At 42.5% G+C, this 27,713-nt stretch overlaps 1 protein-coding gene across 11 annotated transcripts in view; it reads right to left on the bottom strand.

Moving 5' to 3' along the window:
- LMO7 (LIM domain 7) overlaps window positions 1-27,713 on the bottom strand; it is a 148,682-nt gene that overhangs the window by 65,521 nt on the left and 55,448 nt on the right. For 10 of the 11 annotated variants that reach the window (XM_081198243.1, XM_081198239.1, XM_081198242.1 and 7 more), the window contains one exon: window positions 12,781-12,887. In XM_081198243.1, the coding sequence (XP_081054369.1) occupies window positions 12,781-12,887 (107 nt within the window). Of the gene's footprint in view, window positions 1-12,780; window positions 12,888-13,313; window positions 13,333-27,713 lie in introns of those variants that run through there. The other variant, XM_081198247.1, reaches the window with a different exon arrangement.

The raw sequence follows: 27,713 nt of genomic DNA, 5'->3' as shown, positions 1-27,713 counted from the left end.
GCAATCCCTTGCATGGCATCTGATCAAGTCTCCAACTAGGATGGAACTCCGTGGATTTTGTATAGCCTTGGATTCTTAATTTTAAAAAAGAGAAATGCTTCCTAGAAGTTTTGACTGGTATTGCTGGGCAAAACACAAGCAGACAAGGAACCACTCTTGGCTCAGTGTGGATGACCCAAACTAACTTGAGACTAGTTTGACAGGTTTCTAAAAACCCAGAGACGATGAAGGAGGATCAGTAAAATACAGCCACAGCAAACAGCATGTTGTGCATCCAATTTAATAAATGACTAAATAGAAATTAAGAATACACCCAAAAGCACTCAGTCATCGAGCCCCTGTATATGTCACAGTCTCTATATATGACAAAGCAGTCTCTAATGCTATGGTGAACCTGTAGCAGCAACACCAGACACCTTCATCTGCACCACCTGCAATAAAACATGTCTCTCCTGTACTGGTCTCTACAGCCACAGCACGTGCATTAACTGTCTAACAGTTTGACTTTACCCCTGACGACACACTCTTCCACTGTCTCCAGAGACAGACAGATGCCAACAAGTCTCTAATTCAGAGTCTCTATAGTCCTAGATCCAACTCACATGTGCATGTTGATTGCTGTGTTATAGTTTTCAGAGAGAGAAACACATTACTCGTCAGTCACCACACATTAACTTTTCATGTCACCGACCCTACCATGAGGGAAGATGAGTCCCTTGCTTCAGGCAGCATATTGAAGAAGTGGCAGAGCTTTGCCTGCCCACTCCCACTGGCCCACTGCTTGCTGCTATTCCTGCCCCCCCTCCAGCTCACCACCAAAGTAAAACCCTTTCCAGCTGGATTCCTGTTTGATGCCTCAAGGCCAGATTCTGGCAGACTGCTCTTTCTTCTTATGCTGAAAAACTGTGGCTGCCAGATGGCTTCAATCTAAGAAGAGAAACATAGATGTCTGCCCACTCAGCAGAGCTGCAGTAGCTGTACTGATGAATCACAGAGTTTCCTATTCACTCTCTTCTCTTGTTCCTGCGACAGAGCTTCCATGCTGCTCTGAAATATGGCCACTTCCAGGTTCCAGAAATCATTGATGTCGCCATGGTTTTTGGTGGTTTACAAAGGGATGAGGAAATGCAATGATATGTGTGGGTTAAGCACCCCACAAGCAACACAGAATGAATGCTCATTGTCACAAAACTACCCTGTAAACAAATCAAAAGTAATGCTCAGGAAAGACTGGACACAGCTTTGTGCAAACAAGGAAGAATGAACACTGGGTAAACAGGTCACCTGGAAGAGCCCTGAAAGTTTTAGTTTTGCTGCAAACCTGGGTCCTTCTAGCAGTGGGCAGAGTTGTGCTTTTGTGCTAGGACAACTACTTCCCTGGGGCAATGGCAACCAGTGCATTTGAAAGGATTGCAGCTTGCCTCTCCTAGCACGTTTAACTAGCATAGCTCCATTGGCAGCTGATAAGAAGCTGTTCTTCTGCCCCGGTAAAGTAAAACGTTTGTCTCTCTTTTTCCTTTTTCTTTTTTGTTAAAATAGCAGTGTTTCCCAACCGGTGTTCCCCGGCACACGAGTGTGCCGTGAGACACCGGCTGGTGTGCCGCGAGATGCCTGGAGGGAGGCGGGCGAGTCGGGCGGCGAGAGGCGGGGCGGGGGCGGCGAGGAGAGGCCGCGCCTCCTGCTGCTGCCTGGCGCTCCTCCTCGCAGCCGGCAGCGATGCCTGGGCGCCTCCGCGCGACTCTGTCTCGCTGGGTTTGGTCTCCCAGCAGAGACGGGTCACACGCGCCCCTCCCTCCCTCCCTCAGCCTGCGCGGAGGGAGAGCCAGAGAGAGGCATCGCTCCTGCGCTCCGAGGCGGATTGAGCGCAGCTGAGAGGAGCTGCCGAGGGAAAAAACGTTCACTTTTGTGCGTCCCTCCCGGCGTGACGCTGCGCGCTGACGTCACGGGGCGGGGCTTTAATGGTGGTGTGCCGCGAGATTTTTTTTTAGTACACAGGTGTGCCGTTGCCCAAAAACGTTTGGGAAACACTGAAATAGAGAATGGGAAAGTTCCGTAGAAGCAGCCACGATTCATGGGCTTTCCTGCCACCCTTCCTCTTCCTCTGTTTCTCTTCTTTCTGCACTGAAAGGACTCTCAGAGTCATTGTAATGAAAGCTTAACTTCCTCTGCCTCCAACCGCACCCCCTTTAAGTTAAATGATGCTGAATTTCACAATATGAAGCTGATAGGATTAGGCAGGGACTTGGCATACTATAGTGCCCCCTTCCAGACCCCCCCCCATTCTATCACCTCTCAAATAGCTGTTAGAATAAAAATCCACAGAACTGGCTTTTTTTTTTGTATACGTAGGCCAAAAGTTTATTTCTCTGCTTTTTGTTCATTTTTGTTTGTCTGTTTAAAAAAACCATTTGGACACAACCACATTATTTTTTCTTTATGTCTGAATCAGGTCATTAATTGATTCTAGAGCTGAGAGTTTCTGGTCTGACCACCAGACACAACACCTTTAATTCATGTATTTACAATATTTCTTGGAGCACGCCTGCCCAAAGCTTTAGGAGACTTCCAAAAATATCCTATATACTATGTGGACTATTCCAGCTAGTATTAGAAACAGAATACAAGGCCACCTTTTAATTTATTTTTTGGGAATTGGATAATATTTCCCTCTCATTATACAGATCCTTCCGCATATATACAGGTATCTTACCATTTCACCCAATGAGACTCTCGTACCAAGACCGACAGCATACTGTATGCAAATATGGCCATTCAAATTATTCAACCATGTGGTGGAACACCAACGATACCGTTGCCTGCATAGTTTTCAACTTATTCAGACTGTGTGAAACTGATATTACCCAGTGAGTCATCCATAAGAATTTCACAAATAGGCCTCAAAAACTCCATGTGAGGATACAACCCTGGGGAGGAAATGAGCACAAGGGCATGTATAAAAATGACTCAGCAGCAGCCATCACATACTGTAACAAAGGATAAGACTTTACGTTTTGAAAGCAATGTTCATGGAGAATGTTCCATTTCGAGTTCATAATTATGCAATGTAAAGGCTGAAATTACTATTAGAATTGTGGCTACAAACATACCACAGGAAAGCCTCTTACCACAATGTAAAACACATCATGCACAAATACAAAACCATTCCAGAAATAGAAACCTTCTAGTATTTGGAGCCAGCAAGAGAAAAATTCTGAAATACTACTATCGGTGATCGAAATAGGGTAGGATGTTATCCCACTACATTTCTAGGAAGCCTATAACCAACCTTCTTATTTTCAGGGGAACATAAATGATCTTCAAATATGTAAAGGGCTGTCACATGAAAGATGGAGGAAGCTCCTGTTCTGGAGGGTAGTACCTGAACCATAGGATTCAAGTTACAAGAAGGGAGATTCCCACTAAACAACAGGAAGAACTTTCTGACAGTAAGAGCCGTTCGACAGTGGAACACACTTCCACAAGAGGTGCTGGACTCTCCTTCACTGAAAGTTTTTAAGCAGAAGTTGGATGGCCATCTGTCATGTAGTATCTAGCTGAGATTCCTGCATTGCAAGGGGGTTGGACTAGATGACCAGTGGGTTCCCTTCCAGCTCTACAATTCTATGGTTCTATGAACCTATAACCAACCCACTTATTTTCAGGTCTACATAAGTAAGTCTGTCCTAACCACGGCACTTCTTTTGTCTCCCACCTTCAAAGTGGGATTGTGTTCATCTTATTTTCCTCTTCCCACTTCAGAGACCGCTTACTAAATATATACAGTGGTACCTTGGGTTACATACGCTTCAGGTTACAGACGCTTCAGGGTTACAGACTACGCTAAATAGTACCTCGGGTTAAGAACTTTGCTTCAGGATGAGAAGAGAAATTGCGCAGTGGCGGCAGCGGGAGGCCCCATTAGCTAAAGTGGTGCTTCAGGTTAAGAACAGTTTCAGGTTAAGAACGGACCTCCAGAATGAATTAAGTTCTTAATCCAAGGTAAAGGTAAAGGGACCCCGACCATTAGGTCCAGTCGTGACCGACCCTGGGGTTGCAGTGCTCATCTCGCTTTATTGGCCGAGGGAGCCGGCGAACAGCTTCCGGGTCATGTGGCCAGCATGACTAAGCTGCTTCTGGAGAACCAGAGCAGCGCACAGAAACGCCGTTTACCTTCCCGCCGGAGCGGTACCTATTTATCTACTTGCACTTTGTGCTTTCAAACTGCTAGGTTGGCAGGAGCAGGGACTGAGCAACGGGAGCTCACCCCGCCACGAGGATTCGAACCGCCGATCTTCTGATCGGCAAGTCCTAGGCTCTGTGGTTTAACCCACAGTGCCACCCGTGTCCTTTTCCCAAGGTACCACTGTACTAATAGCCACCATAAAAAAGCCAAGCAATCTCTCTGTCACACACAAAAAATTTCCAGCATGTTTCTGAGCAGATCATTTCCGGGATGGAGGGTGTGTGTGTGTCAACCACGTGCTATTTTGGGCCCATCTTATTTTTTCCTTCTGGAAAAAAAACAGCTAGGGTTTATAGAGCAACTTTAGAAGGGAAGTACTTCACTGTACTCACCAATCTGCACTCATGATTATATTCTGCCTGTATTAAAGTTCATTGTTAATATAGTCATGAGTTGGGGAGAGTTTTATCCCCCCCCCCCCGCATACAGCTGAACTATACCAGGTGAAAATTGTTTTCCCCCCCCCTTTGCTAAGGAAAATAAAATACATACTTCCTAAAAGAGCAGGCCTCCAGGAAAGCTTTTCAAGTGAGCTCTTAAACTTCTGTTTCACTCAGTGCCAATGAACCACAAGTTTAAAGTACTGTTCAATAATAGCTGTATAGCCATATGGCAAGCACATGCCCCCCCCCAAGGTAAATATCAGTTATTTCCAATGCACCCAAATGTTTAACGTTCTAAAAGCATTGCACTATGTTTAGCTACTGACTTATACAGCTAATCTGATGATCCCATAGAGCAGGCAAGTGCTTATGCTACATCTCTAATACATGGGTAAATAATAGTCATGGGGCAGAAGTATTCAAAGATACTATGTTTGAATGGTTTATGTAGCTGTTGATATGTTTATTCACTCAGAAGCTTTGCTTTGCTATGCTTTAGTAATCTCACTCCACTTCATTTTATTTTTACATAGTTATGTAAATATTTAAGATTCAGTATTATTCTTTATAGTTACGGATGCTGCAGAGTTTTGTAATTTAATTTGTCATACGTAGGAAGAAAGCAAAAAAAGGAATGTCACTCAGATTGCTTTTTTCAATTTAACTTTGCAAATGTTCTTCTTATGCTGTTCTTCGGTTGTTCAAGTACAGTATTATCGCTTGTTTGCAATTACACCCAGGGTTATTACAGCACCTTATCTTTTGACCAGTAACTTAGCGGTGCTATAAAAATATGCCGCTTTTATATTAAACGTTTACCAGGAAGAACACTTTAACCTTCACTAATTCACACATGGCCATTTTAATTTAAATTCTTGTTATATAACCAAACCTTCACATTCTTTGGCATAAGTTAAGGCTCTGATATTCCAAGTTAAATCCCCAGTTCATCTTTCTTAATTTAAACCAGAATGCTCATCTCAAGTATAAACAGTCAAACAACTCTGGATGAAGTAAGCCAACAATTTGTTCCCAGTTTGGGGCATTTCAGGCATCTAAACCTGGTGGATACTATCTAGACTCTTGCGGCTGATATTAGGGAGGGAACTCTAAAAAGGTTAGCATTCCCTGATCTAGTGATATTGTTGAAGTTTAGGCTGAACAAGACCACCATTAATGCCAATGGGATCTCGCCTCTGTGTATCTATTGCCAAAACTGAGGTCACATCTGACTCCACTAGGAAGCTGTGGTGAATCAGGAGGATAAAGGCACCACAAAATTTCAAGGAGGACTGAACTCAGGTTATCATACACCTGTAATGATAGGGATGTGAGAATAAAACTAATGGGGAGGCAACACATGAAACCTACAAGCACTTACCGGTATATAAGAAATAATACTATTTAAGAAATGCCCAAAACTATACGACATGACTCGAGAAGGACATAAATGCTTAACTCAGATATGTACCATTACGCACACCTGAAGCTGCACAAACTAGAATATTACAATCCTTTGCCCACCTCAGATTTTTCCTCTATCTCTCATACTATCCAAACCCAGGGCTATGTAACAAAGCTGAATGTTGGAAGTGCTTCATACATCACATATGTAAATTATAGGGTGGTATTTACTTCAGTTTTACTCAGGAGTAGACCCGCTGAAATTAATGAACGTGAATAAGTTAGGTCTTATTCTTTCCCTAGAAAAATAGGTGCTGGTACTCACCATGAAGTTGTTATAGTGAGTGCCACACTTTTGGGGGCGGGTTTTTTAAAAAAACCAACAAATTTATTTCTAGACTTTTAGGGGAGGTCTTTATTCTTCTTTCTTTTGCTGGAAACTTATCTGCTACAGGTCTGCTGGTGAACATGTGCATTTCAGACCAGTGATGCCAGTAAGGACATTATTATTATTTTTAAAAGATACAAATCTGATTTGTTTTGCTTTCTACAGATTGTTATAACAATGTGACAAATAAAGCATCTCTGTTGGCACTGAACCCGCTTATCAGCATTTAGCCTTTTAGTACATACAATACTTAAAATTTTGCAGTACATGCTGCTGCTTCTCAGCAACACATAGTATAACCAACAACCACTAACTCAATAATCTTGCTTGGTTCAGAAACACAGAGATGCCAGAAACGGAAATGTCTGTGAGGTAAGCAGTAAGAAATATTCCTGAAATTTGGACAGAATGAATCCAGTCCTCCTGGGTCCTGCGAATGCTAGAAGCCTTACAAGCCTGTTGTCCTTTTCCATTTGAATAAGCTTAGGTAGGATCTTAACTGTGTTTGCCCTCAAAAATGAAGTTCTAATTCTGTTTTGGTTTAGCAGCATACAGGCAACTAGATTATTCTTCACCGTACAACTCTGTTAGCTGGCTTACTTAATGAGATTTACAGGTTATTGTTTGTATTTTTTTTAAATTAGCATTATGCTATAATTAACATCAACAAAAACCCTAATATATCATAACAGATTAAACACACACAATCCTTAAATTCCAGAAGATAACCTATCATACCGCATGATTCCACATTTGATATATGAAAGGTGCATTATAATATAACTCTTATATGCCCAATGCTTTCCATCACTAGAGTGTTACACTTTTTAACAACAACAAAAGAGGGGCCAGTAGTGCATACCTTTGAGTACCCCCCTGGGAAAAAGCACTGGTTAGGGCCATTAATTTTAATGGGTCTACTCTGAATAAAATTCAAGAGGTACTGATTGCCAGAAACTTGGATAGCTTTAAAAAGGGATTAGACGCATTCAGGGAGGGTGAGGTTATCAATAGCTTGTGGTCATGATGACTGTGTGCTACCCTTCACTGTCAGAAGCATATGCCTCCGTATTCTGGTTGCTGGGACTCTCAAGAGGGGAAGTTGCTGTTGCACTTATGTTCTGCTTGCTGATTTCCCATAAGCATCTGGGTGGTAACTATGGGAACAACGCACAGGGTTAAATGACCCTTGTGCCTGAACCAGATGTTTGTAGGCATTAAATACTATTGCATCCAGTAAGACGTGTGTAAGTAAATATACCTAAGCAAGGGTATAATATCTATTTCCATTTTTACAGTCCATAGATAGATCCATTTTTCAATCTATAAAAAAGAGAATTTCTACAAAGCAGATTTATGTAAGGATTTCTACTGTGAGTTTTCTTTCCAGAACTACACAATACCAGTGTTTCCAAATCTATGGTTTCGATATTTATAAAAGTCTCAATTTTAAAACATAACAAGGCATTGAAACTTCCAAACTGTGCGTCACAGGAAGAATTAAAGAGTCTGAAATGTACTGTTTAGCTCTACCCATGCTACTGCAAGTATTTTTAGCAAGAGTTTCACATTGCACCCTATAATATTCTCGGCTGACCTTAAAGCACATTTACTTCCTACAGAAGCAGAGATTCAGACTCAACTCCCCCCCACCCACCGTGCAGAAAACATGTCCCAATAAAATAATTATACACTATTTTCAGTAGTTCAAAATCTAGGCATTCTCCCAAATGACTAAACACATACTTACTGAATTTCAGTGTTTATATAGTTCCAATCCTAATACTTGAAAAGGCAGCAATTGGTGTAGAAGTTCTCAATCTCCCCTCCAGGGGTTGAGAATATACATTAGCTGTTTGCCACCCAACTCTCCAAACATAACTACCTGCCTAGGTAGCATTTAGGAAGGAGTCCTGCCTTTAGCCTCTACGCTGAAACTCACAGCTGCACTGAAGACTCTTTGAAGCCGAAAATAACTGGTTCTGAACACCATTATGAACAGTCCGCTACAAATACACTTGCAAACACTAGTTTAAGAAAACAATGTTTGTCTCATAAGAAACGTTCAACTTAAATTCCAAAGTCTAATGCTCCTTTATATGCTTAAACGCACTTATGAAAAGTGTACTGTGTAAAGTACTGTGAACTGATATTGGTTAACACTCTCCTAAAAACTCTCAGCACCCTTTACAAACTACAGTTCGTAGGATTAATTGGGGGTAGCCATAACTGTTAGAGGTGTATAAGAATGTTTAAAAGTATGGTTTGGATGTGGTGTTACTCTAAAATGGGTATTTCGTATGTAACTGTCCCTCCCTCCAATTTAAATCATGATTTAAAGCTGAACACCAGACAGGTTTGTGACATGCTTGAAAGCTCCAATTAAGAGAAACAGACATGTCATTTTCTCACACGACTTCTCATACATACATCATGATGCTGTGCAAATTCTAATTAAGTTAATGGGAGCTGTGATAGTGCTTTTGTTTCTCTAGGACCAGGACAAAGAATCTTCTCAGGAGGTAGTGTCCCTTGGGTAATGATGTTTTCATTGATAGTATGATCTGTCAATAACTGAAGGTAATTGTCTCGTGTTGGGACTAGTCCACTGCTGATTATATATTTATTTGCCTTAGTCCAGGTTGTGCAAACAATCTTTGCACAAATCATTAATTGTTAATTGTAGTGCATTGTTGTTGCTGTTTTGCATTTGATAGCAGCTACTAGACATTGTTTGCTGTAATTATAAATCAGCTTAACTAATGAAGAAAATAATATTTATTTGTGAGTCTGATGTCGAGCTCATCATAATGTCTGTTAGTTCTTACTCCAAGAACTGTAAGAGATACCAAAATGATAACAGCAGTTCTCAAATTGAGCTACCATTCCACCATTAATTTCACTGCCAATTACTACATATCCCTGTTGCTCATTTTGGACTAGAGTTCATGCTTATAGTCTTAAGGAATATCTTGCACAACTGTTTCCTTTTAAGCTATCTGATCTCAGTTTCAGTTTATTACATATCCTAGTGACTATAGCTGAAGATGAGCTCATGTCACCTTCCAGCAGGAAAACAACCACTGTAGACTGTAGAGTAGTGTGGTTTATTGTTGCTTTGCTGCAGTATATTTTTGTTTTTAGGAAGCTAATCAATACCTTTGCAAACCTAAAAGGAACCGGGTACACAAACAGTAAATCACAAAATGTTTATTAACTGAACTCAGCTTTACTATTAATGAACAGAATTATTTAAGTTTCATTAGGCCACTGTGACAAGTGCCACAATGTTGGCCACAGGATTCATGACGATATACAATGTTTGTGTGGTAGTGGAAGGGGTATCATAACACTTCTTGACAAGGGAAAACTCCTATAACTTTATTTAAAGGAATCCAGGGAAACCTTGCAAATAATCAGGCGAAAGTCAATCATCCACCCCCAATCCATTCATCTGAGTCTCCCCTCCACCCCCTACTCCTGAAGATCTCCATTTCTCTTCAAGTCCTAGAAGACATGACACAGCAGGAAGGAGGGGCAATTGCCATTACTGCCAAGCTATGGGCTGGCATCAATGGTAGCTGCTTCCTTTCTATTCTCCATACTTAAAGCTCCGGGTGGGGGGAGAGAGACTCTGGACTCAAGGGCAGCATCTGTATCATGACAGAGTCCAAGCTTGGTTTCCCCTCACTCTCCTGCCTTCACACACACAGAAGGTGGGGGAAGAGATAAATCAGCCAGCCAGACAATCACAGCTGAGGTAACAGAACTCATCTCTCTTTGGGATGTGGGACAACAGAAAACGCAAGGGACAGTTCTACAGCATTTGCAGCAGAGTTAGAAGGATGTGCCTTTTCCTAGCCTGCTCCTGTTATAGCAGGGCTTCCTAAAGTGCTTGGTATTGACCCCCTAGTGTCAATGGGTCTGTGAAGGGGTGAATAAAGACCTAGAGACTGAAAGGGAGAGGTGGTCGGCTGGAGCCTTCCCTACCTGGCCCTTGCTCCGCCCCCCAGCCAGCAGCTGATTGGCTAGCCAGGGAGAGGGCGTAGCGATAGCCAGCAAGCAAAAAGGGGGGTGCCACCTAGGCTCAAGAAGCCCGCGCCAGGTCGCAAACCCCGCCCACCGCTTTAATGGGTGAGCGGTAATTACAGGACACAGTTCAAAAAATAATAATAACTGGGAACTATGAGCCTCGGAAACAAAGGGCATGGACATGTATAGAGTACACCTTCATTGCCAGTGAGGAATGGAGGGTATTTCTTGACTTAATTTCATTTACATTTAGGTTAGTGTCGATGACAGCTTTATAAGCTTATCAAGGGGTCAATGAACTCACAAGGTTTGGGAAACCCTTTGCTAAAGAGGAATGAACACAATGCATGTGACCTCTTCCACCACTACCAGGATGCTTTTCAGAATGGGGCACACCAAGACCCAGGAAGGCTGATGGAGGGAACAGTCCCATTCACTGCCTCCAGAAGAGTCAGGGAGCTTGTCTGCAGAATCGTTGCTTTGCCTTTACAGCAGAGAGAGCCAACCTTCAGAACAGGAAGCACAATAGTCTCTCTTGGTTGGCCACCTGGAGATAACCTCTTACACATATCATCCGATCGATCAACAAAATGGTTTTTTGCAGCGCTGGTTTTGATTCGTAGAGTTTTCAGGTTGCTGCAGGCTTAGTAATGCTGATTTCACAACAGTGTTTACCATTCTTAAACTAACATTCTTGGCAACTGCATTCACACGCATATTGCCCTTCTCAAATGGCCTGAAAGACCAAGGGTAAAGGTTTCTCTGAATCCTTGCATTCTTGCCTTGTTGATTACTGCCCTACCTACTTCTCCACAACCTGTAACCACTAGCACAGGTTAACAGCCCAGGAAACACTTCCTGTATGCTGTATTTACCTTAGTAACACTTGTTAACGACAAAATTCTTGGCAACGTTTTAAGGACTTTGTCTTCAGTGAAACTCCTGGCCGTATAGTAAAGCAAGCTCTGGCAGTTCCAAGATTATAGAAAGCAATGAATAATTTGTTCAAGACCTAACATTTATATTATCTCGTGAAACAGACTATAATAATAGCAATTATACATAGCCTGAACACACTGTACTTAGCTTTCCTTTTCATGAGAATAGTTTCTCTCTGATACTGCACACACTAAGACTTCTCAAACTTATTCTAATAGTGAGAAAGACTGCCCTCAGGAATAATGAAATTATTCTTTATTATTGTCATTATTATATGGTACTCTCAACACTCTCAAATGCTTCATATATATTGTTTTCAGTAATTCATACATCAGCTTTTATGGCAGGGCACTGTTATCAACCTGATATTACAGACGGGTCACTGTGGCCAAGATTTAGTAGCTTAACACAACCTTTGATCAATGAACTGCTTAGGAAAAATGGAATCAAGGTCTTCTAAGTCCACAACACATAAACTTAGTCACTTTAACAAGGCTGGGCAGATGAGGACCTACTGGTAGATCTCTAGGTAACCTGCAGTATCTCACCAGGGGTTTTTGTGAACAATTGTTTAACAATGTCATTTTTTTTAAAAAATGTGCTTCCTCCTCATCTTGAATTAGGTAGCTGAAGAGAAGAACGTTTGGGGTAACAGTGGAGTTTTTCATGAAAGGACTACAAGTTCAGTTCAGGTGCTGAAAAGTTCCTATGCTCCGCATATGCTCAGAAGCACCCAGCTCTTTTATTCTAAATCTATGTCCTTTTCTCCTGGTTGTTAAAACTTGGGGATGGGGTGTTGTTTAGTAAAAACAAGCGAAGTAGATATATGACAAGCCTGCAGTCTGCCCAACTTTGCACTACACAATATTACCTCTGTTAGTAATGTATCACACAACATTTTAGCAGAAAATCCACAGGCAACACAGTATGTCACTTGGGTTCAGCTCTCCAGTTAGCAGCTTTCAAGATCTGAATGCTAGACCAAAGGTGGGTACATACATGCATAGCAAACACACAGAGAGAGTACTCTTCTCGTAATTACAAGCTTATAGTGAAGGCTTCCATTTTTACTTTCACATTTAAGAACTGTTGAACATTCGACTTTGCATCTTCAAGCAATGCAGCCATTAATTAGTAAAGCAGCTTGGCACATTTTAAATGTCAGCAAATACTTAAAAACAAAATGTACCAAGGTAGTTGCTCCAGAAAAATGGACGCAAATTAAATCCCAGCTTTTACAGGCTTGAAGATCTAAAGAAGCCTGACAGCTTCCACGCTGAACATACAAAGGAAACATTATATAAAATCCCTATATACATGAACAGCAGCACCACAGAAGTCACATTTGAATATTCTTAAAAGTCAACTGATAAAAAACACAGGATACTTACTTGACAGTAACTCGATTAGATAGATCTTGAAGGTCACCAGGATGAAAAAGCTGAGCTTCTTTTAATCCAAGATTTTCACAAGCTTTCAAAAACACATTTATATTATCCTGTGAAGAGAAGTGGAAAGCAATTGCTTAGTTGAGCAACGTGAAGGAAAGGATTGCAAGCTGCTTAGCTGAAGTTTCAAAGTCCAGTATGCGGAGAAACAGAATGCCAATCTTCTGGATCATAAATGCTAGCAATATTTCATATGAATCCTCTGGTTAAGCAATGGTCTCTGTGACTGACAGACCACGTTAAAGATTACCAGGTACAAAAGCAAAAATGCTCAGCCAGTAAGCAGCAATCTACACTTTGATGTCAGCTCTGCAAACAAACGCCCTCTTTTCAGCTTTGCATGACAAGCCTCACCTCTCACATTTAAAAATAACTACAGCTACTGACATTCACCCACCCAGAAATGGTTGGCAACGGAGGAATTAAGAGGAGGAACTCTGTTTCTATGATTACAGATTGATCATAGAATAATGCACCTGGAATCTGGCTTTGGTTACCGAGCAAGCTAATACGAGAAGAAGCAAATGAAAGGCAAGAGTAAAAAGACACATCACAAATGTGTGGTTTTCATTGGGCAAACTGGAAAACATAGGTGTGGTTTAGCACTGACTTAACTACACCTGCACTGGGCCAGCTGCTTGAGTCATGCACCGAAAGCTACAGGGAGACTTTGCAGTTCGTGTCCTCACTTTTTTAAAAAAATTACATGTGTACTTATGACAGCGTCTGGCTGGTCCACGTTAAACCCCGTCATCCAAAGTGGCCAAAGAATTTCTGCCCGTACATTCCAAAAGATACCTAGTAAAAATAGCACCCAGGAAGGGAAACAGAATGCAAATATACATGTCTATGATTGTGACAGAAGCAATCCAAAGCTTTTAAAGTGCCTGCTCTTCGGCTAGGTGCTTCAAGAATAGCGTAATGGGAGGAAAGAGATATCTGAAAGCAATAGCAAGGGAGAACTTCCAGTGAAATATATCAACAGTCAACCCTTCCTACGAAACATGGCACATACTGTTGTTTCATCCACCATCGCCCTGGTTAAATATGGAATTGCTGTGTAGGATCATAAGGGGCAACATCAAGAGTCGCCAATCTCTTTTTGGATTTTGAGGCAGCACTGGGGGCACCAGTCACAAAACATCTGCCATGGGTGGCACGGCATAACACAAAATTAGAAAAAGTACAATCGCAGTGAATTTTTTCCATAATTTTATATACATATGAGGAAAGGTTTAACCTGTTGAATTTCTGCCTAGGAAATGAGACAGATGCAGGAAAAGTGCACAAGAAGGGATGCGAAAACAGCAGCTCTTGGGGGCCACAGGGATTCCTGTAGCCTTGGTGTCCAAATGTCTCACCATTTGCAGCTCTGATTTCCTTCACTAGGTTTAATAAATAGGTAAAGCTACAGATTGGCTTTAAAAAATAGTTCAAAATCTGGGGCTCTGAGTTGGCAACCTCTGGGCTAGACCCTTAGGTGTTAATAACTCTGGGTTTAATGATTTAACACAAATAATACTAGATACTCAGGATTTTACTTAGCAGCACTAGATATTTGATTTCACATTCATTTCACCTCATTGGAGCAGTGTATTCTTCAGATATATTTGCATCATTTGCCCGATTACTAAGTGGCAACTGGGAAGTTAACTGAGCGCCTTGATCAACAACCCTGGATTCTTTTACTTTGCACCCATCTATTCTATAATCCGCTAGAACCTTGTACTACAGTTACTGACTGGGGCGCAGCTGCACTGGGCCCAGTACTGGTAAGGGAACCACAACCCGACTTCATGGGTTTTTAACCCTTATAAAACAAACTTCTTTTGGCCAATGAGCAATGTCAGAGCTGTGAGTGATGAATGCTACAGATAACTTTAAATGATCTAGGAATCTGTTTTCTCCAAGCAACGGGAAGGGGCTTCATTCTGAAGCTGTGCCCATTCCTAGCCCCAATTTCCCCTGGTATACAGGTGAATATTGTCCAGAGAAATAATTGATCAATGTGTAGCAACGGCCTGGCAATAGCACACTCGCCTGAAAGCAAAAGGCAGCAACAAAGACAAGACCTCCTGCTCTAACACAGGGTTAATTTCATGCCCCCCTGTGGCAATCACACAGGGTCTCCAGATGTTTCACTGTCTATTGATTCCTGTGCCACCACTTTATTTCTCGCTGCCACCACCCAGGCCCTACCTGGTACTGAGTCCAGTCAGGGTTAAATTGGAACATAAACTTCTGTTTATTTATTGCAGTTTAACAAGCGTGTGGTTTCATAAATGGTATCAGTCAATTACAATCATGGGGTGCCTATCCAGACCTATAACTTCCGCTACCTGCTCTCACTCACTAAACCACCTGTCAGATATTTACTTGTCTTCCTAGCTCCTAACTGTTCCTGACTCAGCTTATTTCGCTACACTAACTCAACCTCCCCACAGACTCAATCCCAATTCAATCCCACTCCAACCACCCACCCAACAAACTCCTCCCTTCGCTCTCCCAGAGCTGGTTTTATAGTCCCTCTGACTCCACCCCCCTGGGTTCTGATTGGGTAACCAGTTTAACTAATTCACCTCCAGCACTCTCATATGTTAATGTCACACCCCAGCCCCCCCATATTACTCTGCTTTGAACTTATAAAATCAAATAAAATGCAAATAAAAACCATCATTATGATACCATACTTTTGGGGGGGAGTGGGGGAGAAATAGCTGTGGTGGGTAAATCATGGGTTACATCATTCGTGCAAAGTAGCTGAGTGTTGCTATACTAAGAATGTTTTGCAGGCCCAGGGTGGGGCCCAAAATGTATATGACAACCCTGCAGTGCAGACCGATGTTGTCGTCAAGTCTCTTGGCATATTGGGACTTCCCTCTCCCTCCCTCTTTCTTTTTTCGTTGAGAAATGCAGCTAGAAATGCAGCATGTGATTAACTTATTTCCTCCCATGGGGGGGGGGGAGGAGAATGGATGTGTTCTTGCAGTGGGCTGTTCCTGATCCTATAAACACAAAAAGGGGGGCATCCATGTCAAAGACTCAAGTCCCTTTTGTTAACAAGAAGGGGTTGGGGAATGAGCAGTTGTCTGACCTGTGCAGATAACACTGCTGTAGTTATCAGGAAGAGGATGAATAACCACAACAATGCCTTTCAATTATACTGCTTACTTTTTAACAGTTTACTCTTGAATTTACCCAAGTATTGGCATCTGAATCTTGCTATAAATATTAAATGCTTTTTGATCTCCTGCCGCACCCGCTCAGCCCCAACCACGATGTGAAATACTGTGCCTGATCTTCCACTGAGTGTGGTATTGCCAGTCTAAGATCAAACTGAGGAAAGACATACGGTAAGGGAGCAGAATCTCTGGCTGTTTTCCACAAGCCATGCCCACCTGCCTCAAACTTGATGTCATACGTCATGTGTGGGGCAGGGGGAGGTGCAGCTGCCAGAATACAATCAGGAGCCTGAAATGTATGTCTTTGGCTTTATCACCCATCAGCTAAACTGGATGTGCTAGCAAGTTCCCTGCAGGAACTCACTTGTGCAGCCAGTGCCTGCGGAAAGTAGACTTCAGCATTACCACCCATCAGCTGATGGGCGGTAGAGCCAAGCCAGCTGGATCGGCTGCATGAGCAAGTCACTTTAAAGCACCAAAAAAGGCCTCAAGCACTCAATCGTAGTGATGACAGACCCTGCCCACATGTCAAGTTTGGCCTACAAGGCTAGGATCTCATAATGATCTGGCGTGCGGAGCCCAAAAGGCTCACTACCCCTGACTTAGTGTTACCTACCTGGTTTGCAACTCATGAAACTTGAGTTCTTTGAACAGCTTAGAGTTGGCACTTGGGGAGAACAGTGCATCTTCTAGCTCTAACAGCCAGGTGGTAGGCAGAAATAGAATGGGTTAAAGTATTTTGTACAATGAAAGTATAATTGAGAAAAGCCTCACCTGTTCACATTCTTATTGCTTGTGAGAGGTTTATCTTTGAGGCCCTGTGAAAGACGACATATATTTGCATATAATGCAAAACCTATGCAAAATTGTGCTCTCTTCTGGTTTTTACCTTTAAAGCCCTATGCGGCCTAGGACCCACATACTTATGGGACCGCCTCTCCTGGTATGCCCCATGGAGGACCTTGAGGTCCACAAATGACAACATTTTGGAGGTCCCAGGTTGCAAAGTGGTTAGATTGCTCTCAACTAGGACCAGGGCCTTTTCAGTACTGGCCCCGACTTGCTGGAACGCTCTGTCACAAGAGACTAGGGCCCTGCGGGATTTGATATCTTTCCGCAGGGCCTGCAAGACAGAGCTGTTCCGCCTGGCCTTTGGTTTGGACTCGGTCTGACCTTTATGTTTCCCTCCCCTTATGGTCTTGATTTATCGGCTACTTTAAAATGAGGCTGCATTTTAAATTGCATTTTAACCTGTATTTTAAATTGTGTTTCCCTCCCCCCTCTCTTTCCCCCCTATTATGTTTTTACTGTGATTTTATTGGTGTTTGCTGCCCTGAGCCTGGCTCTGGCCGGGGAGGGCGGGGTATAAATAAAATTTATTATTATTATCATCATCATCATTATTATTATTATTATTAAATTGGGTGACGGGGCTGATTCGCATGCAGTCTACTAAGCCCATAAAATCCTGCTGGTAAAGAGGAGACTGAGAGGAGATATTACAGCCCTCTTCAAGCTTGTTTTCATCTGCTCCAGAGGCTAGGACCCAAACCGATGGATTCAAGTTGCAAGAAGGGAGATTCTGACTAAACAACAGGAAGAACTTTCTGACAGTAAGAGCTGTTCGACAGTGGAACACACTTCCACAAAAGGTGGCAGACTCTCCTTCCTTGGAGGTTTTTAAGCAGAGGTCGGATGGCCATCTGTCATGGATGTTTTAGCTGAGATTCCTGCATTGCAAGGGGGTTGGACTAGATGTCCCTCGGGGTCCCTCCCAACTCTAGGATTCTGTGCACACAGAGCTACTACTGTCACCTATTCCCCACAATATTTCGAGATACCCCTCCATGGTTTTGCTACATTGTTAATGCTGACTCCCCAACACACAGAATTATTATTTACCAAGACCTACAATTTCACTCTTGTGTGCCTGTATAATTGCATATATGAGTGCCAAAAGCTGTATTTCTCCACCCATTCCAATTATTGAATTGCAAGTCCAGAAAAGAAGGGCACAAGCGGATGAAGGAGGATTATTCCAGCAGCCAGATTTACCCATGATAGGCTCCATGTGATTTTAAGAGAAAAGTCATCCTTCAGATTATGGGACAACTTGTTTTGATTCTATCCAAGTATACACTGGTTACATTAAAACCAACTTAAATCCTCAAGAGGGAGCGTGGATCTATTATGTAGGAAACAAAGTTTAAAACCCTTGGCTTCCTGTTAATTCTATCTGGGCAGAACCCTCCCAGCTCTTCAGTATATTTGCTTTCTTTATTGTTTAAACAAATACTTATGAGGGGAGTCATACGTTCTCCTTATGTAACAAATATAAATTCCAGCATGCACACCCCAAAGTACCAACATGGCATTATTCGGCTAGGACAAACAGCTTTTACGTAGTATCAGAAATACAAGTTATGGCACATCTTTAACATTCAACCAGAGAGGCGGGGTGGGTGGGAGGTTAGGTTTGAAGAGGAAGCCTAAACTAAATTAGAACACTTAGTTTATGATGCAAAAACTACAGGAGTTTCTCCAGGCCATAGGAAGATTCAATCTTCCAACACATATTTTGGACTGTTTTCTACCATTATTTACATGCCTGCCACTCCGGTTTATGTACTATTCAAACCAGTGTTATGCAAGCAAAACCAGAACTAGACTTAATGAGTATGAATTAATTAGCATGAAATATATGCACAGAGTCTACGAGTCCAAAGGTTGCTGTTAAATATACACACATCCTTACTCAATGACTTTCAGTGTTTATTTTGACCACCTTAAGTTGCATTAGAAAGATTTTTGTTTAATTCCTTTAATACCTCACAAAACTTAAACAGCAAGGGAACGTAAGGGATTGGGCATACCAAGAGCTACGTAAGTAGAATCTAATGAATCATGACATTGTAAGAACATTGTATTACTATACCCATCAGTATTAGAAGTGAATATGCCAATTCAAATATTTAGTAACAGAGTCCATATTTACCAGTGAATGTGAAACAGCAAAGACCACTCCACCTTCTAAGACAAATTCTAAAAACCATAATTTATAATTACATTAACACTCTCAACTTTTCATTTTAAAAAAATCAAAGTCATGTGCCTCAAAGTTTTCTAAGTTATGAACTGTTGTCCACAGTTATGTAGAATCCCCCACCCACCCCAGAATTTTGGCATCCCTTCCTTTTAAAACATTTCACCCACATAACACAACACACACATCTTTTTCTACTCTTGGCTGAGTGAAAGAGAACTTTCTAAGGACCTAAACATGAGCTTTAATACCAAATCAGAAGGGTCTAGCAATATTTATGTTAAGACTGGAGATTCATAAAGATAAAGCAAAAAAGGGTGCTTAAACGGCTGCATTCACACATGATGCTAAACCATGGTTTAACATTGCAAAGAAAAGCAGGAAAGAGCTACCGTACCTCTCCTTCATTGTCACAAGGATGCCTTTGGCAGAGTTTAAGGATACAGTGGTGCCTCGCAAAACGAAAATAATCCGTTCCGCGATTCTCTTCGTCTAGCTGTTTTTTCGTCTTGCGAAGCAACCCTATTAGCGGATTAGCGCTATTAGCGGTTTAGCGGCTATTAAAGGCTTAGCGGATTAGCGGCTAAAAGGCTATTAGCGGCTTAGAAAAAGGGGGGGAAGCGGGGAAAAATCGGAACACTCGCAAGAAGTTTTCGTCTTGCAAAGCAAGCCCATAGGGAAAATCGTCTTGCAAAGCAGCTCAAAAATGGAAAACCCTTTCGTCTAGCGGGTTTTCCGTCTTGCGAGGCATTCGTCTTGCGGGGCACCACTGTACCCAGATTAGCACTACAGTTAAACCAGGTTCTCTAGTTTGTTTGTTTGTTTGTTTGTGTGTTTAAATCTGCTTAGTTTAACAAGCTAGCTTCATAACCTATGATTTGAAGTTGGCTTGTTAAGTAACTGGCCAGAATTAATTTTACAACACAATGTTTGGTTTTTGTATAACAAGGCAGGTTTCATGGAAAGCAAGATTAACTCTACCAATGTCCCTGCTTCTAGCTGTACAAGAGGACTGAGGAACCAAAGCATCTTTTAGTGTCCTATGTGAATTTTACAAATCCCATCTTCAATTGATTTTTATTATTATTCTGTTTTGTTTTCAGCAGACAACCTGTTTTCAGCTCAACCTGAAGCTGGGGACTCTAACAATCTGTAAGATTTCTTGTGGAAGCCTTTGATAGAGATCAGATGGACTAGAATATGGGTAGCCACCCCAGCTGTGCCGTTCGCAACACCATGTTCAATCTAGAAGTAAAATCAGACTATTCCCCCCCACACACACAAGTGTACAGACAGTTTACAACAGCAGTTTTTACTTAAAAATGGCACTGGTGGTCTTCTCCCTATGAATATGTTCTGGGGTAAATGAATTGGTAAATGTTATGGTGGGATTGGGACTCTGATTTACCATATCTGACATATTAATTAAGTAATCTACAGTGCGCCCGGTTAATTTTACATACTGCATAAGATCTCAAAGCTGATCTCAGATTCCAATAGCCAAAAGTATTTGCACTGGAATATTTACAGAGCAATCCTATGGAGGCTGAGAAGGGGGAAGAATTCCTTTGAGGCAAAACCACCAGTTCGAAAACCCTGCCAGCTTACGCCAGTCAAGGCAGAAGAAGGGGGCATGGGGAGGGGGGAGGGGCTTGTTCATTTTTCTCCTGCCACAAATGACTGCAGTGGGAGGGGAGAGAGTAAACCACACCGGCTTCCAGCCAAGGTTTGGTTTGAAGGGAGAGAACAAGGCATAAGCCTGATTTCAGAAGTCATGGCAAGCCAGACACTGGCTTGTTTCCCCAATGATGTGGGAACAGGAGTGGGAAAAGGCACACAGCAATAAGTTCTGACCATCATGCTGCTCACTCAAGTTAAACCAAGGTTTGTTTCTAACTATGTTTCAATGCGATGTGCAAACAAGGGTGCCGTTACTAATTTCATAAAATGCAGTTTGAAATATACTCGGAGTCGAGAGCGGATTTCATGCTCTTTATTCAGCTCATAGTGGTGAGAAGGAATGGAAGTTCCCCCAGAATGTCTGCTTTATATACATTATTTACTCAATGGGCCCCACATGACTGGCTAATTCCAGGATTCACCTATAGGCCAATCAGGTTGCAGATTCACTTCCACCTGGAGCTGGATTGGGTGGCTCCTGTGGACCAGACTGCTGCATTCTGGATCCTATTGTTCTAGGACCAATCAGACTGCTGCCTTTTGGATCCTATTCAACTCAGCACATAACACAGTTCTAGAAGCAGAAACTCTCCCAACTTCTTATCACAACTCTCTTTGCAATTCACTTTCCTGCAAGATCTCCAAAGTGTTTTTGTGCATACCCAACAGTACAAAAACTAGTTTATGCCTTTCCAAGGGGTGGGGAATGTTAACTTCTGCATATAAGCTGGTTACTGGTATATCATTATCTTCAATCAAGTGTACAGTTCCTATTAATTTGCTTTCAAAATAATGCTTATATGCAAGAGTTAACATTCCCCACCCCCGCCCCTAGTCTATACTTTCCCTACCTGTCCTTATTACCGATGAGCCAAAACTGGTGTGTGTGGATTTCACATAAATCAGTGCCCCCCCCAGGACACTGTCCACTTTTTGCTCTTTTTACAGGTCGTAATCAGATTGGTCTTCTTGCCTTTCTATGCTGTTCTGGTGAGCAGTTTTCTGCCAGCACACCATGCGAAGACAAATGTTTCTGCCCAGTTGCTTTGTCGGCAAGAGGCCAATATTCATTCCTCTCCCCCTTCAAGAGCTGTGACTTTCGTATACAGCTACACATGATTGGCTCCATACTGGCATGGTCCCAATTGGCTGGAATCAGAAAGTGAAGCAATTGCCCTAATTATAAAGAAGGGCCACTGGTGCAGTGCTGTAGTAGATTACAACCAGGACACAGACAGATCCAACTAGGAAGTGTATAGTAGCAGCAGTGGCTACTAACACCCCACCTTTTCTGCAAGGGGCTCATGGTGGTTTATATACAGATCTCCTCCTTCTCATGTTATCCTCATAACAGCTCTGTGAGGAAGTTCAGGCTGAGAGTGAGGGGCTGGCCTTTAAAAGCACACCTTGTGCACCAAAAACTTTCAGTGGTTAAAAAAAATAATACAGGGGAAGACTAAGTCTTAACAGTGTTTCCTTTTTGAAATTGCTGCTTAAAATAATAATAATAATAAACCTTCATTCATTAGAAAGTACCGTATGTTCAGCCTAGAGGCAAGTCTCAGAAAGGGCATTAGAAACAAAGTTCCAAGGAGAATTTCCTGGACCAAAAAAATCCACCTGCAGAAAACAGGGATTAGGGCAGTTTATATGTTTCAAACATTAACTAATATTTCTGTGGCAGCATAACTCAACTTTTCACAATGGCCATGCCCCAAATTTTACAGCAGATGTGGACTAAAACATAGTGATCATTTTCAAACATTGGAGCACATAATAAATGTTAAGTCTAAGGAAGAAAATAAAAATTTCTCATGATTTGGAATTACCTGAATTTTTGTATTTTGTGTGTATGTGTTTTTACCTCCCTTTAACTCCTATGGATCATAAATAATCAAAATTGTGAGGGATACTTCCAGACTACAATCTCAAGATCTACAGAGTTATAAAATGAGTTTTTTCATACATAGGGAATTTATCATGTTGGGCCATAAAAGCTTATGCATTCTACGATTACAGTGGTACCTTGTTTTGCAACCAGGATCCGTTCTGGAGCCCTGGTCGCTGGCCGAAAAGGACGCTGGGCAAAGTGCCGCGTCTGCGCACGTGCGCGGAGCGGTTTGTGCTTCTGCACATGTGGCGAAACTAGAAGTAACCCGTTCTGGTACTTCCGGGTTTGCCACGGACGTTCGACAGAATGGGCGATCGACGAGGTGAACAGTAGACAAGGTACCACTGTAATTCAGTTCCATGCTTGGAGGTGCATGTAGTTAACCAAGTCAGAGCTGCACATTGGTACTCACACCCCATTTATTAGAAACAGCACAACAAATACCTGGCTTTGGTTTTTGCATTCAGAGGGCAAAAAGCCTTTGTAACTAAGTATTCATCACACAGGCATTAGAATTACTAATTATCTTTATGGCGCATGGAGAGAAACAGGCGGCTGGTCACATGAGTGGGAAGCCCAGAATTCCCAGACACTAATCTCAGCTGACTGCGACATTCCATCTATGTAAAAAGGAGAAGAACCAAAGTTGCTTGTCTCCCGGCTGCACTAAAGATTGATGCAACTTTGATAGAGAAGGCCTAACTAGACCACTGGTGGTAACAAGTTTAGCAGTGAACATAATTTTTACCTGAGCACAGGGGAGCCTGCGCGTAGAGTGTGCAACTAAACTGTAACTCTCCTCCCACATTTTCTGCCTTCTTTTGCAGCCAGCTTCCCCTAATCTGTTGCATCTAAAGCCAGCAGAGATATTGCAAGGGTATAATTTATAAACTCAAAATCTCCCTCTCTTTCTCTTGCACACACACAAACTGTAAGTCAAATCACATTTCTACTACTGTAGACACAGTTATAGTATTTGGGATGGAAGACCTCATGTGAAGGCAAAGTCCAACACTTCAAACCAATATAAAATAGGGAGTAAATCTCAAAGGTCAGACAGTACATTTAAATCTTTACACTGTCTTTAAAAAGTAGCTCACGATGACAACATCACAAAGCCAACAGCTTTCATGTCTGGGGCACACTTTCACACTATGCATAGCTCTTTGCCCGTCCACATGATTAAAAATGGAGAATTACACAAACCAAGCATATAAAAGACACATAATTCTTCCTTTACTTGGTGCTGAACTGGGCACATACATTTTATATACTGAAGAGGGATGCACAGCATTTAATATTGTTACATATCAGGGCAATCGGCTCTACTCATCGGGCAAAGGGAGCCGAATGCTTCTTTCACCAGTTCAGCCACTTACTTACTATTCCCTTGGCAAACCTGCTTTTGATCTGGCTTCAGCTGCCTCTCTCAGTTACAGGGGCTGCACAGCTGACAAATAGCTCCCTGGGCTAAGTGAACACACTACAGGAAACAGAAACATCCCCTTCCATCAGATGGAAGGATTTGGAAGACCTGCAAACCTTAGGTATCACTGTGCCAAGATGAAAGTTCCCTCCCGGTCTGATTTAGGGAAAGGTACTAAAGATCAGAAGGTCGGTCGTTTGAATCCCCTAACAGGGTGAGCTCCCATTGCTCAGTCCCTGCTCCTGCCAACCTAGCAGTTTGAAAGCACGTCAAAGTGCAAGTAGATAAATAGGTACCACTCCGGCGGGAAAGTAAACGGCGTTTCCATGCACTGCTCTGGTTCACCAAAAGCAGCTTAGTCATGCTGGCCACATGACCCAGAAGCTGTACGCCGGCTCCCTCGGCCAGTAAAGCAAGATGAGCGGCACAACCCCAGAGTCGTTTCCGACTGGACCTAACGGTCAGGGGTCCCTTTACCTTTACTAAAGATACAAAATGTCTGTGCTTATCACCCTTTTAAAGCCAGGGTTTAGAATAGTTAAGACAGTGAAAGAGATGACAAAACATAAAAAATGCAAACCATTTTTTGACCTCCTGTGGTGAAAAGTGGTCTGTATTGGAAATGATTGAATAATGAATAAATTTACAAAACGTTGCCATGGGGGGCAGGGGGAGAGAGGAATATGCAGTAGTTAGAAGGATCTTATAGAAACATATAGGACAAGAACGAACGAGCTTCAGTTAAAAGATTATAGGTGTGGGCTGAAGGTTTTCCTGCATTGCAGGGGATTGGAGTAGATGACACTCTGGGTCCTTCCAACTTTACAATTCCATGATTCTAAATTTATTGACAGCAGTGTGACAATGGAACCAGTTACCTAGCAGATGATGTGCACAAAAATATATCTATTGGAGATATTTCAGCATGAAATTGCTTGAAACTGAGGCAGGAGGTTGAACTAGAGGGCCTCAAAAGACTTATCCAACTCTTCTGATGGGTTACTGACATTTAGACATTACTGCTGTGTTCTACTATTCCCAACCTGGTGAACCAATCATATTTTGGGTTATAATCACCCCTGACCATTCCCCATGCTGACTACAGCTGATGGGAGTTGTAGCTCAAAACACATGGAACGTACCGGAATCAGGAAGGCTGATGTATGATCCGGGTTGATTTTTAAAAAATATCTCTATGTCTTCAGTTTAACAGTCTTCTGGTGGTGCCTTCTCTGGCTCCTTTCCCTCCCCTAGAACCTACTTCCTCTTGGGATACAAGCAGAAAGAGCCCAAGAAGGTCTCATATAAGGGTACTGATAAAAGTGTTTTGGAATAAGGGATGAGCTGAGACCAGTACTTTAGCGGGCCTTAAAGGTAAAGGGACCCCTGACCATTAGGTCCAGTCACGGACGACTCTGGGGTTGCGGCGCTCATCTCACTTTACCGACCGAGGGAGCCGGCATACAGCTTCCGGGTCATGTGGCCAGCATGACTAAGCCGCTTCTGGTGAACCAGAGCAGCGCACGGAAACGCCGTTTACCTTCCCGCCGGAGCGTAACCTATTTCTCTACTTGCACTTTGGCGTGCTTTCGAACTGCTAGGTTGGCAGGAGCTGGGACCGAACAATGGGAGCTCACCCTGTCGTGGGGATTTGAATCGCCAACCTTCTGATTGGCAAGCCCTAGGCTCTGTGGTTTAGACCACAGCACCACCCGTGTCCCTTTAGCGGGCCTTAGTTTTGTAATAACAAAAGTTTGTAATATGACCTAAGAATGCCAGAATATGGCATTAGGAGAAGACAACTTTAGGGAGATATTGGCAACTAAGAATGCCTGAATATATACAAGGCTACCACCTACGATTCCCATAGTTTCTTTAGAGTGTCTCAGGTGCAAGGTAAAGGATTTCAATGTGAAATGAAGTAGAGCAGTTTAACTCTCAAGGTACCATATTATCTGAAAACATAACAGGTGCAGAGATTCATTTGAAGCTTGGAGGTTTCTTTCAGTCCATTAAACCTTTTCTGCATTTGCTTCCTGTGAACAGGCTGCTACAGTTGACACTTGCTTTTATTGCTATAAACTTCAGAACACACATCACTCTGTAGAACGGCACAGTCTTCTGGAGTATGTGCTTCTGTTGACACTTGGTAGTTTTGTTAACAGAGGGGAACGTTGACAAACAGCAGTGGTGGCACATCACACAAACACTCACTTGTCAAACCAGAGTTGGAGAAGAAATACAGGCTAAAAGTTGCCTGAATCTAGACAGCTGCCCAGGAAGTGTAAAGGGCAGGGCAAATGTTGCACATTCCTCATCCGCCCATTGCCAGGGTTGCCAACGCATTGCCTCCTACACTGAAGCCAGGAGTACATTTACTAAGAATTCAGCTTGAAAACATTGCAGGGCCCTGATGCTCAAAAATGCTACACCCACTAGAAACTATTTGCTCTGGCTTAACTGGTTTGTGGTTCAGACCTGCCGTGGTTCCAGCTGCAATTCCAGCGGTAAGCAGGAAACACAATACAGAACAATCTCTTAACAGGGCAGGCAAAAGTATGCTTACCCTTTATGGCATCAATGACCTTTGAACGCCTTAGCTCCGCTGCTGTGTTTAATCATCCACAAATACCATTTGTTGACTTGTTTGTGCTTCCACTGCGAACATTATCCCCAACAGCTCAGGACACACCCACATGCAGCAAGTGTGCACAATAGGACTACAGAGGAAAGTTCATGTAAAGTTTTCAACTGTCTAGCACAGGGACAGAAAACCCTTCCTGTTGTAAAGGAGCTTGCTGCCATTTATAAATTTGTTTGTGGGCTGCATGGAACATATACTACACTAACAAAACACTCAGAGATACAAGCTTCAGCACATACAGTATAGAGAAAAGAAAATATGTACAGCAGGTGGTGGGAGGAGACATCTCAGTTGCAGGAGCCAAATATGGCCCCAAGATCTTCAGGACATTCCCCCATCACACACAGCCAGCCCATAATACTTCCCTCACTGGCAACCCACCCACCCACCTTTCAGCTGGTTGGATTGTGTCTTTGAATTCTGATAACGCCTCTTGTTGGGATGAAGGATACAGAGATGTGTGCAGAAACTAGACACACAGTGATACAGAGGTAATTCATTGCTCTGTTCATTTTTGCCTGCTCATGGGGCCCTTGAAAGTTTGCCCAGAAGAAGTGTGGCCCTTGCATTGCCCTCACTCCTGATGTATACGGACATATGCTTACATTTTTCCTCTGTTTGTCAATTCTATACAATGCCAAGTCACAGCAGACTATCTCTGCAACCAAGCTGGGACCGGGCGTACTTGTGTAGCTAACTAACACAATCACAATGCACGTTTTGCTGCAGAAGTTTGGTTCCATGCCCTCATGCATTATTGTGAGGTTTTTTAATGGCAAGGACTACTTCCTTCACCTGTGAGAGGCCTTTACTTGCCTTAGATATGCATACTTCAGAACATATTTGTCTTTTCGTTTAGCTTCCTCAACCCCCACCCCACCCCAGCAACACACTCTTAGTTTTCCTATGGAAATGCTTGCTTCACAAGTCGATTCGCATCTTATTTGCAGCTTAAGAAGCCCAGCTTTCACTGCATGCTTTTTTTATGTAAAGAGCATCACACAGATGGA

The sequence above is a fragment of the Podarcis bocagei genome (genome assembly GCF_964188305.1).
Source record: "Podarcis bocagei genome assembly, chromosome: 6".
Lineage (NCBI taxonomy): Eukaryota > Metazoa > Chordata > Lepidosauria > Squamata > Lacertidae > Podarcis > Podarcis bocagei.
Note: the sequence above shows the minus strand (reverse complement) of the source record. Positions and strands in the feature narration are given on the sequence as shown.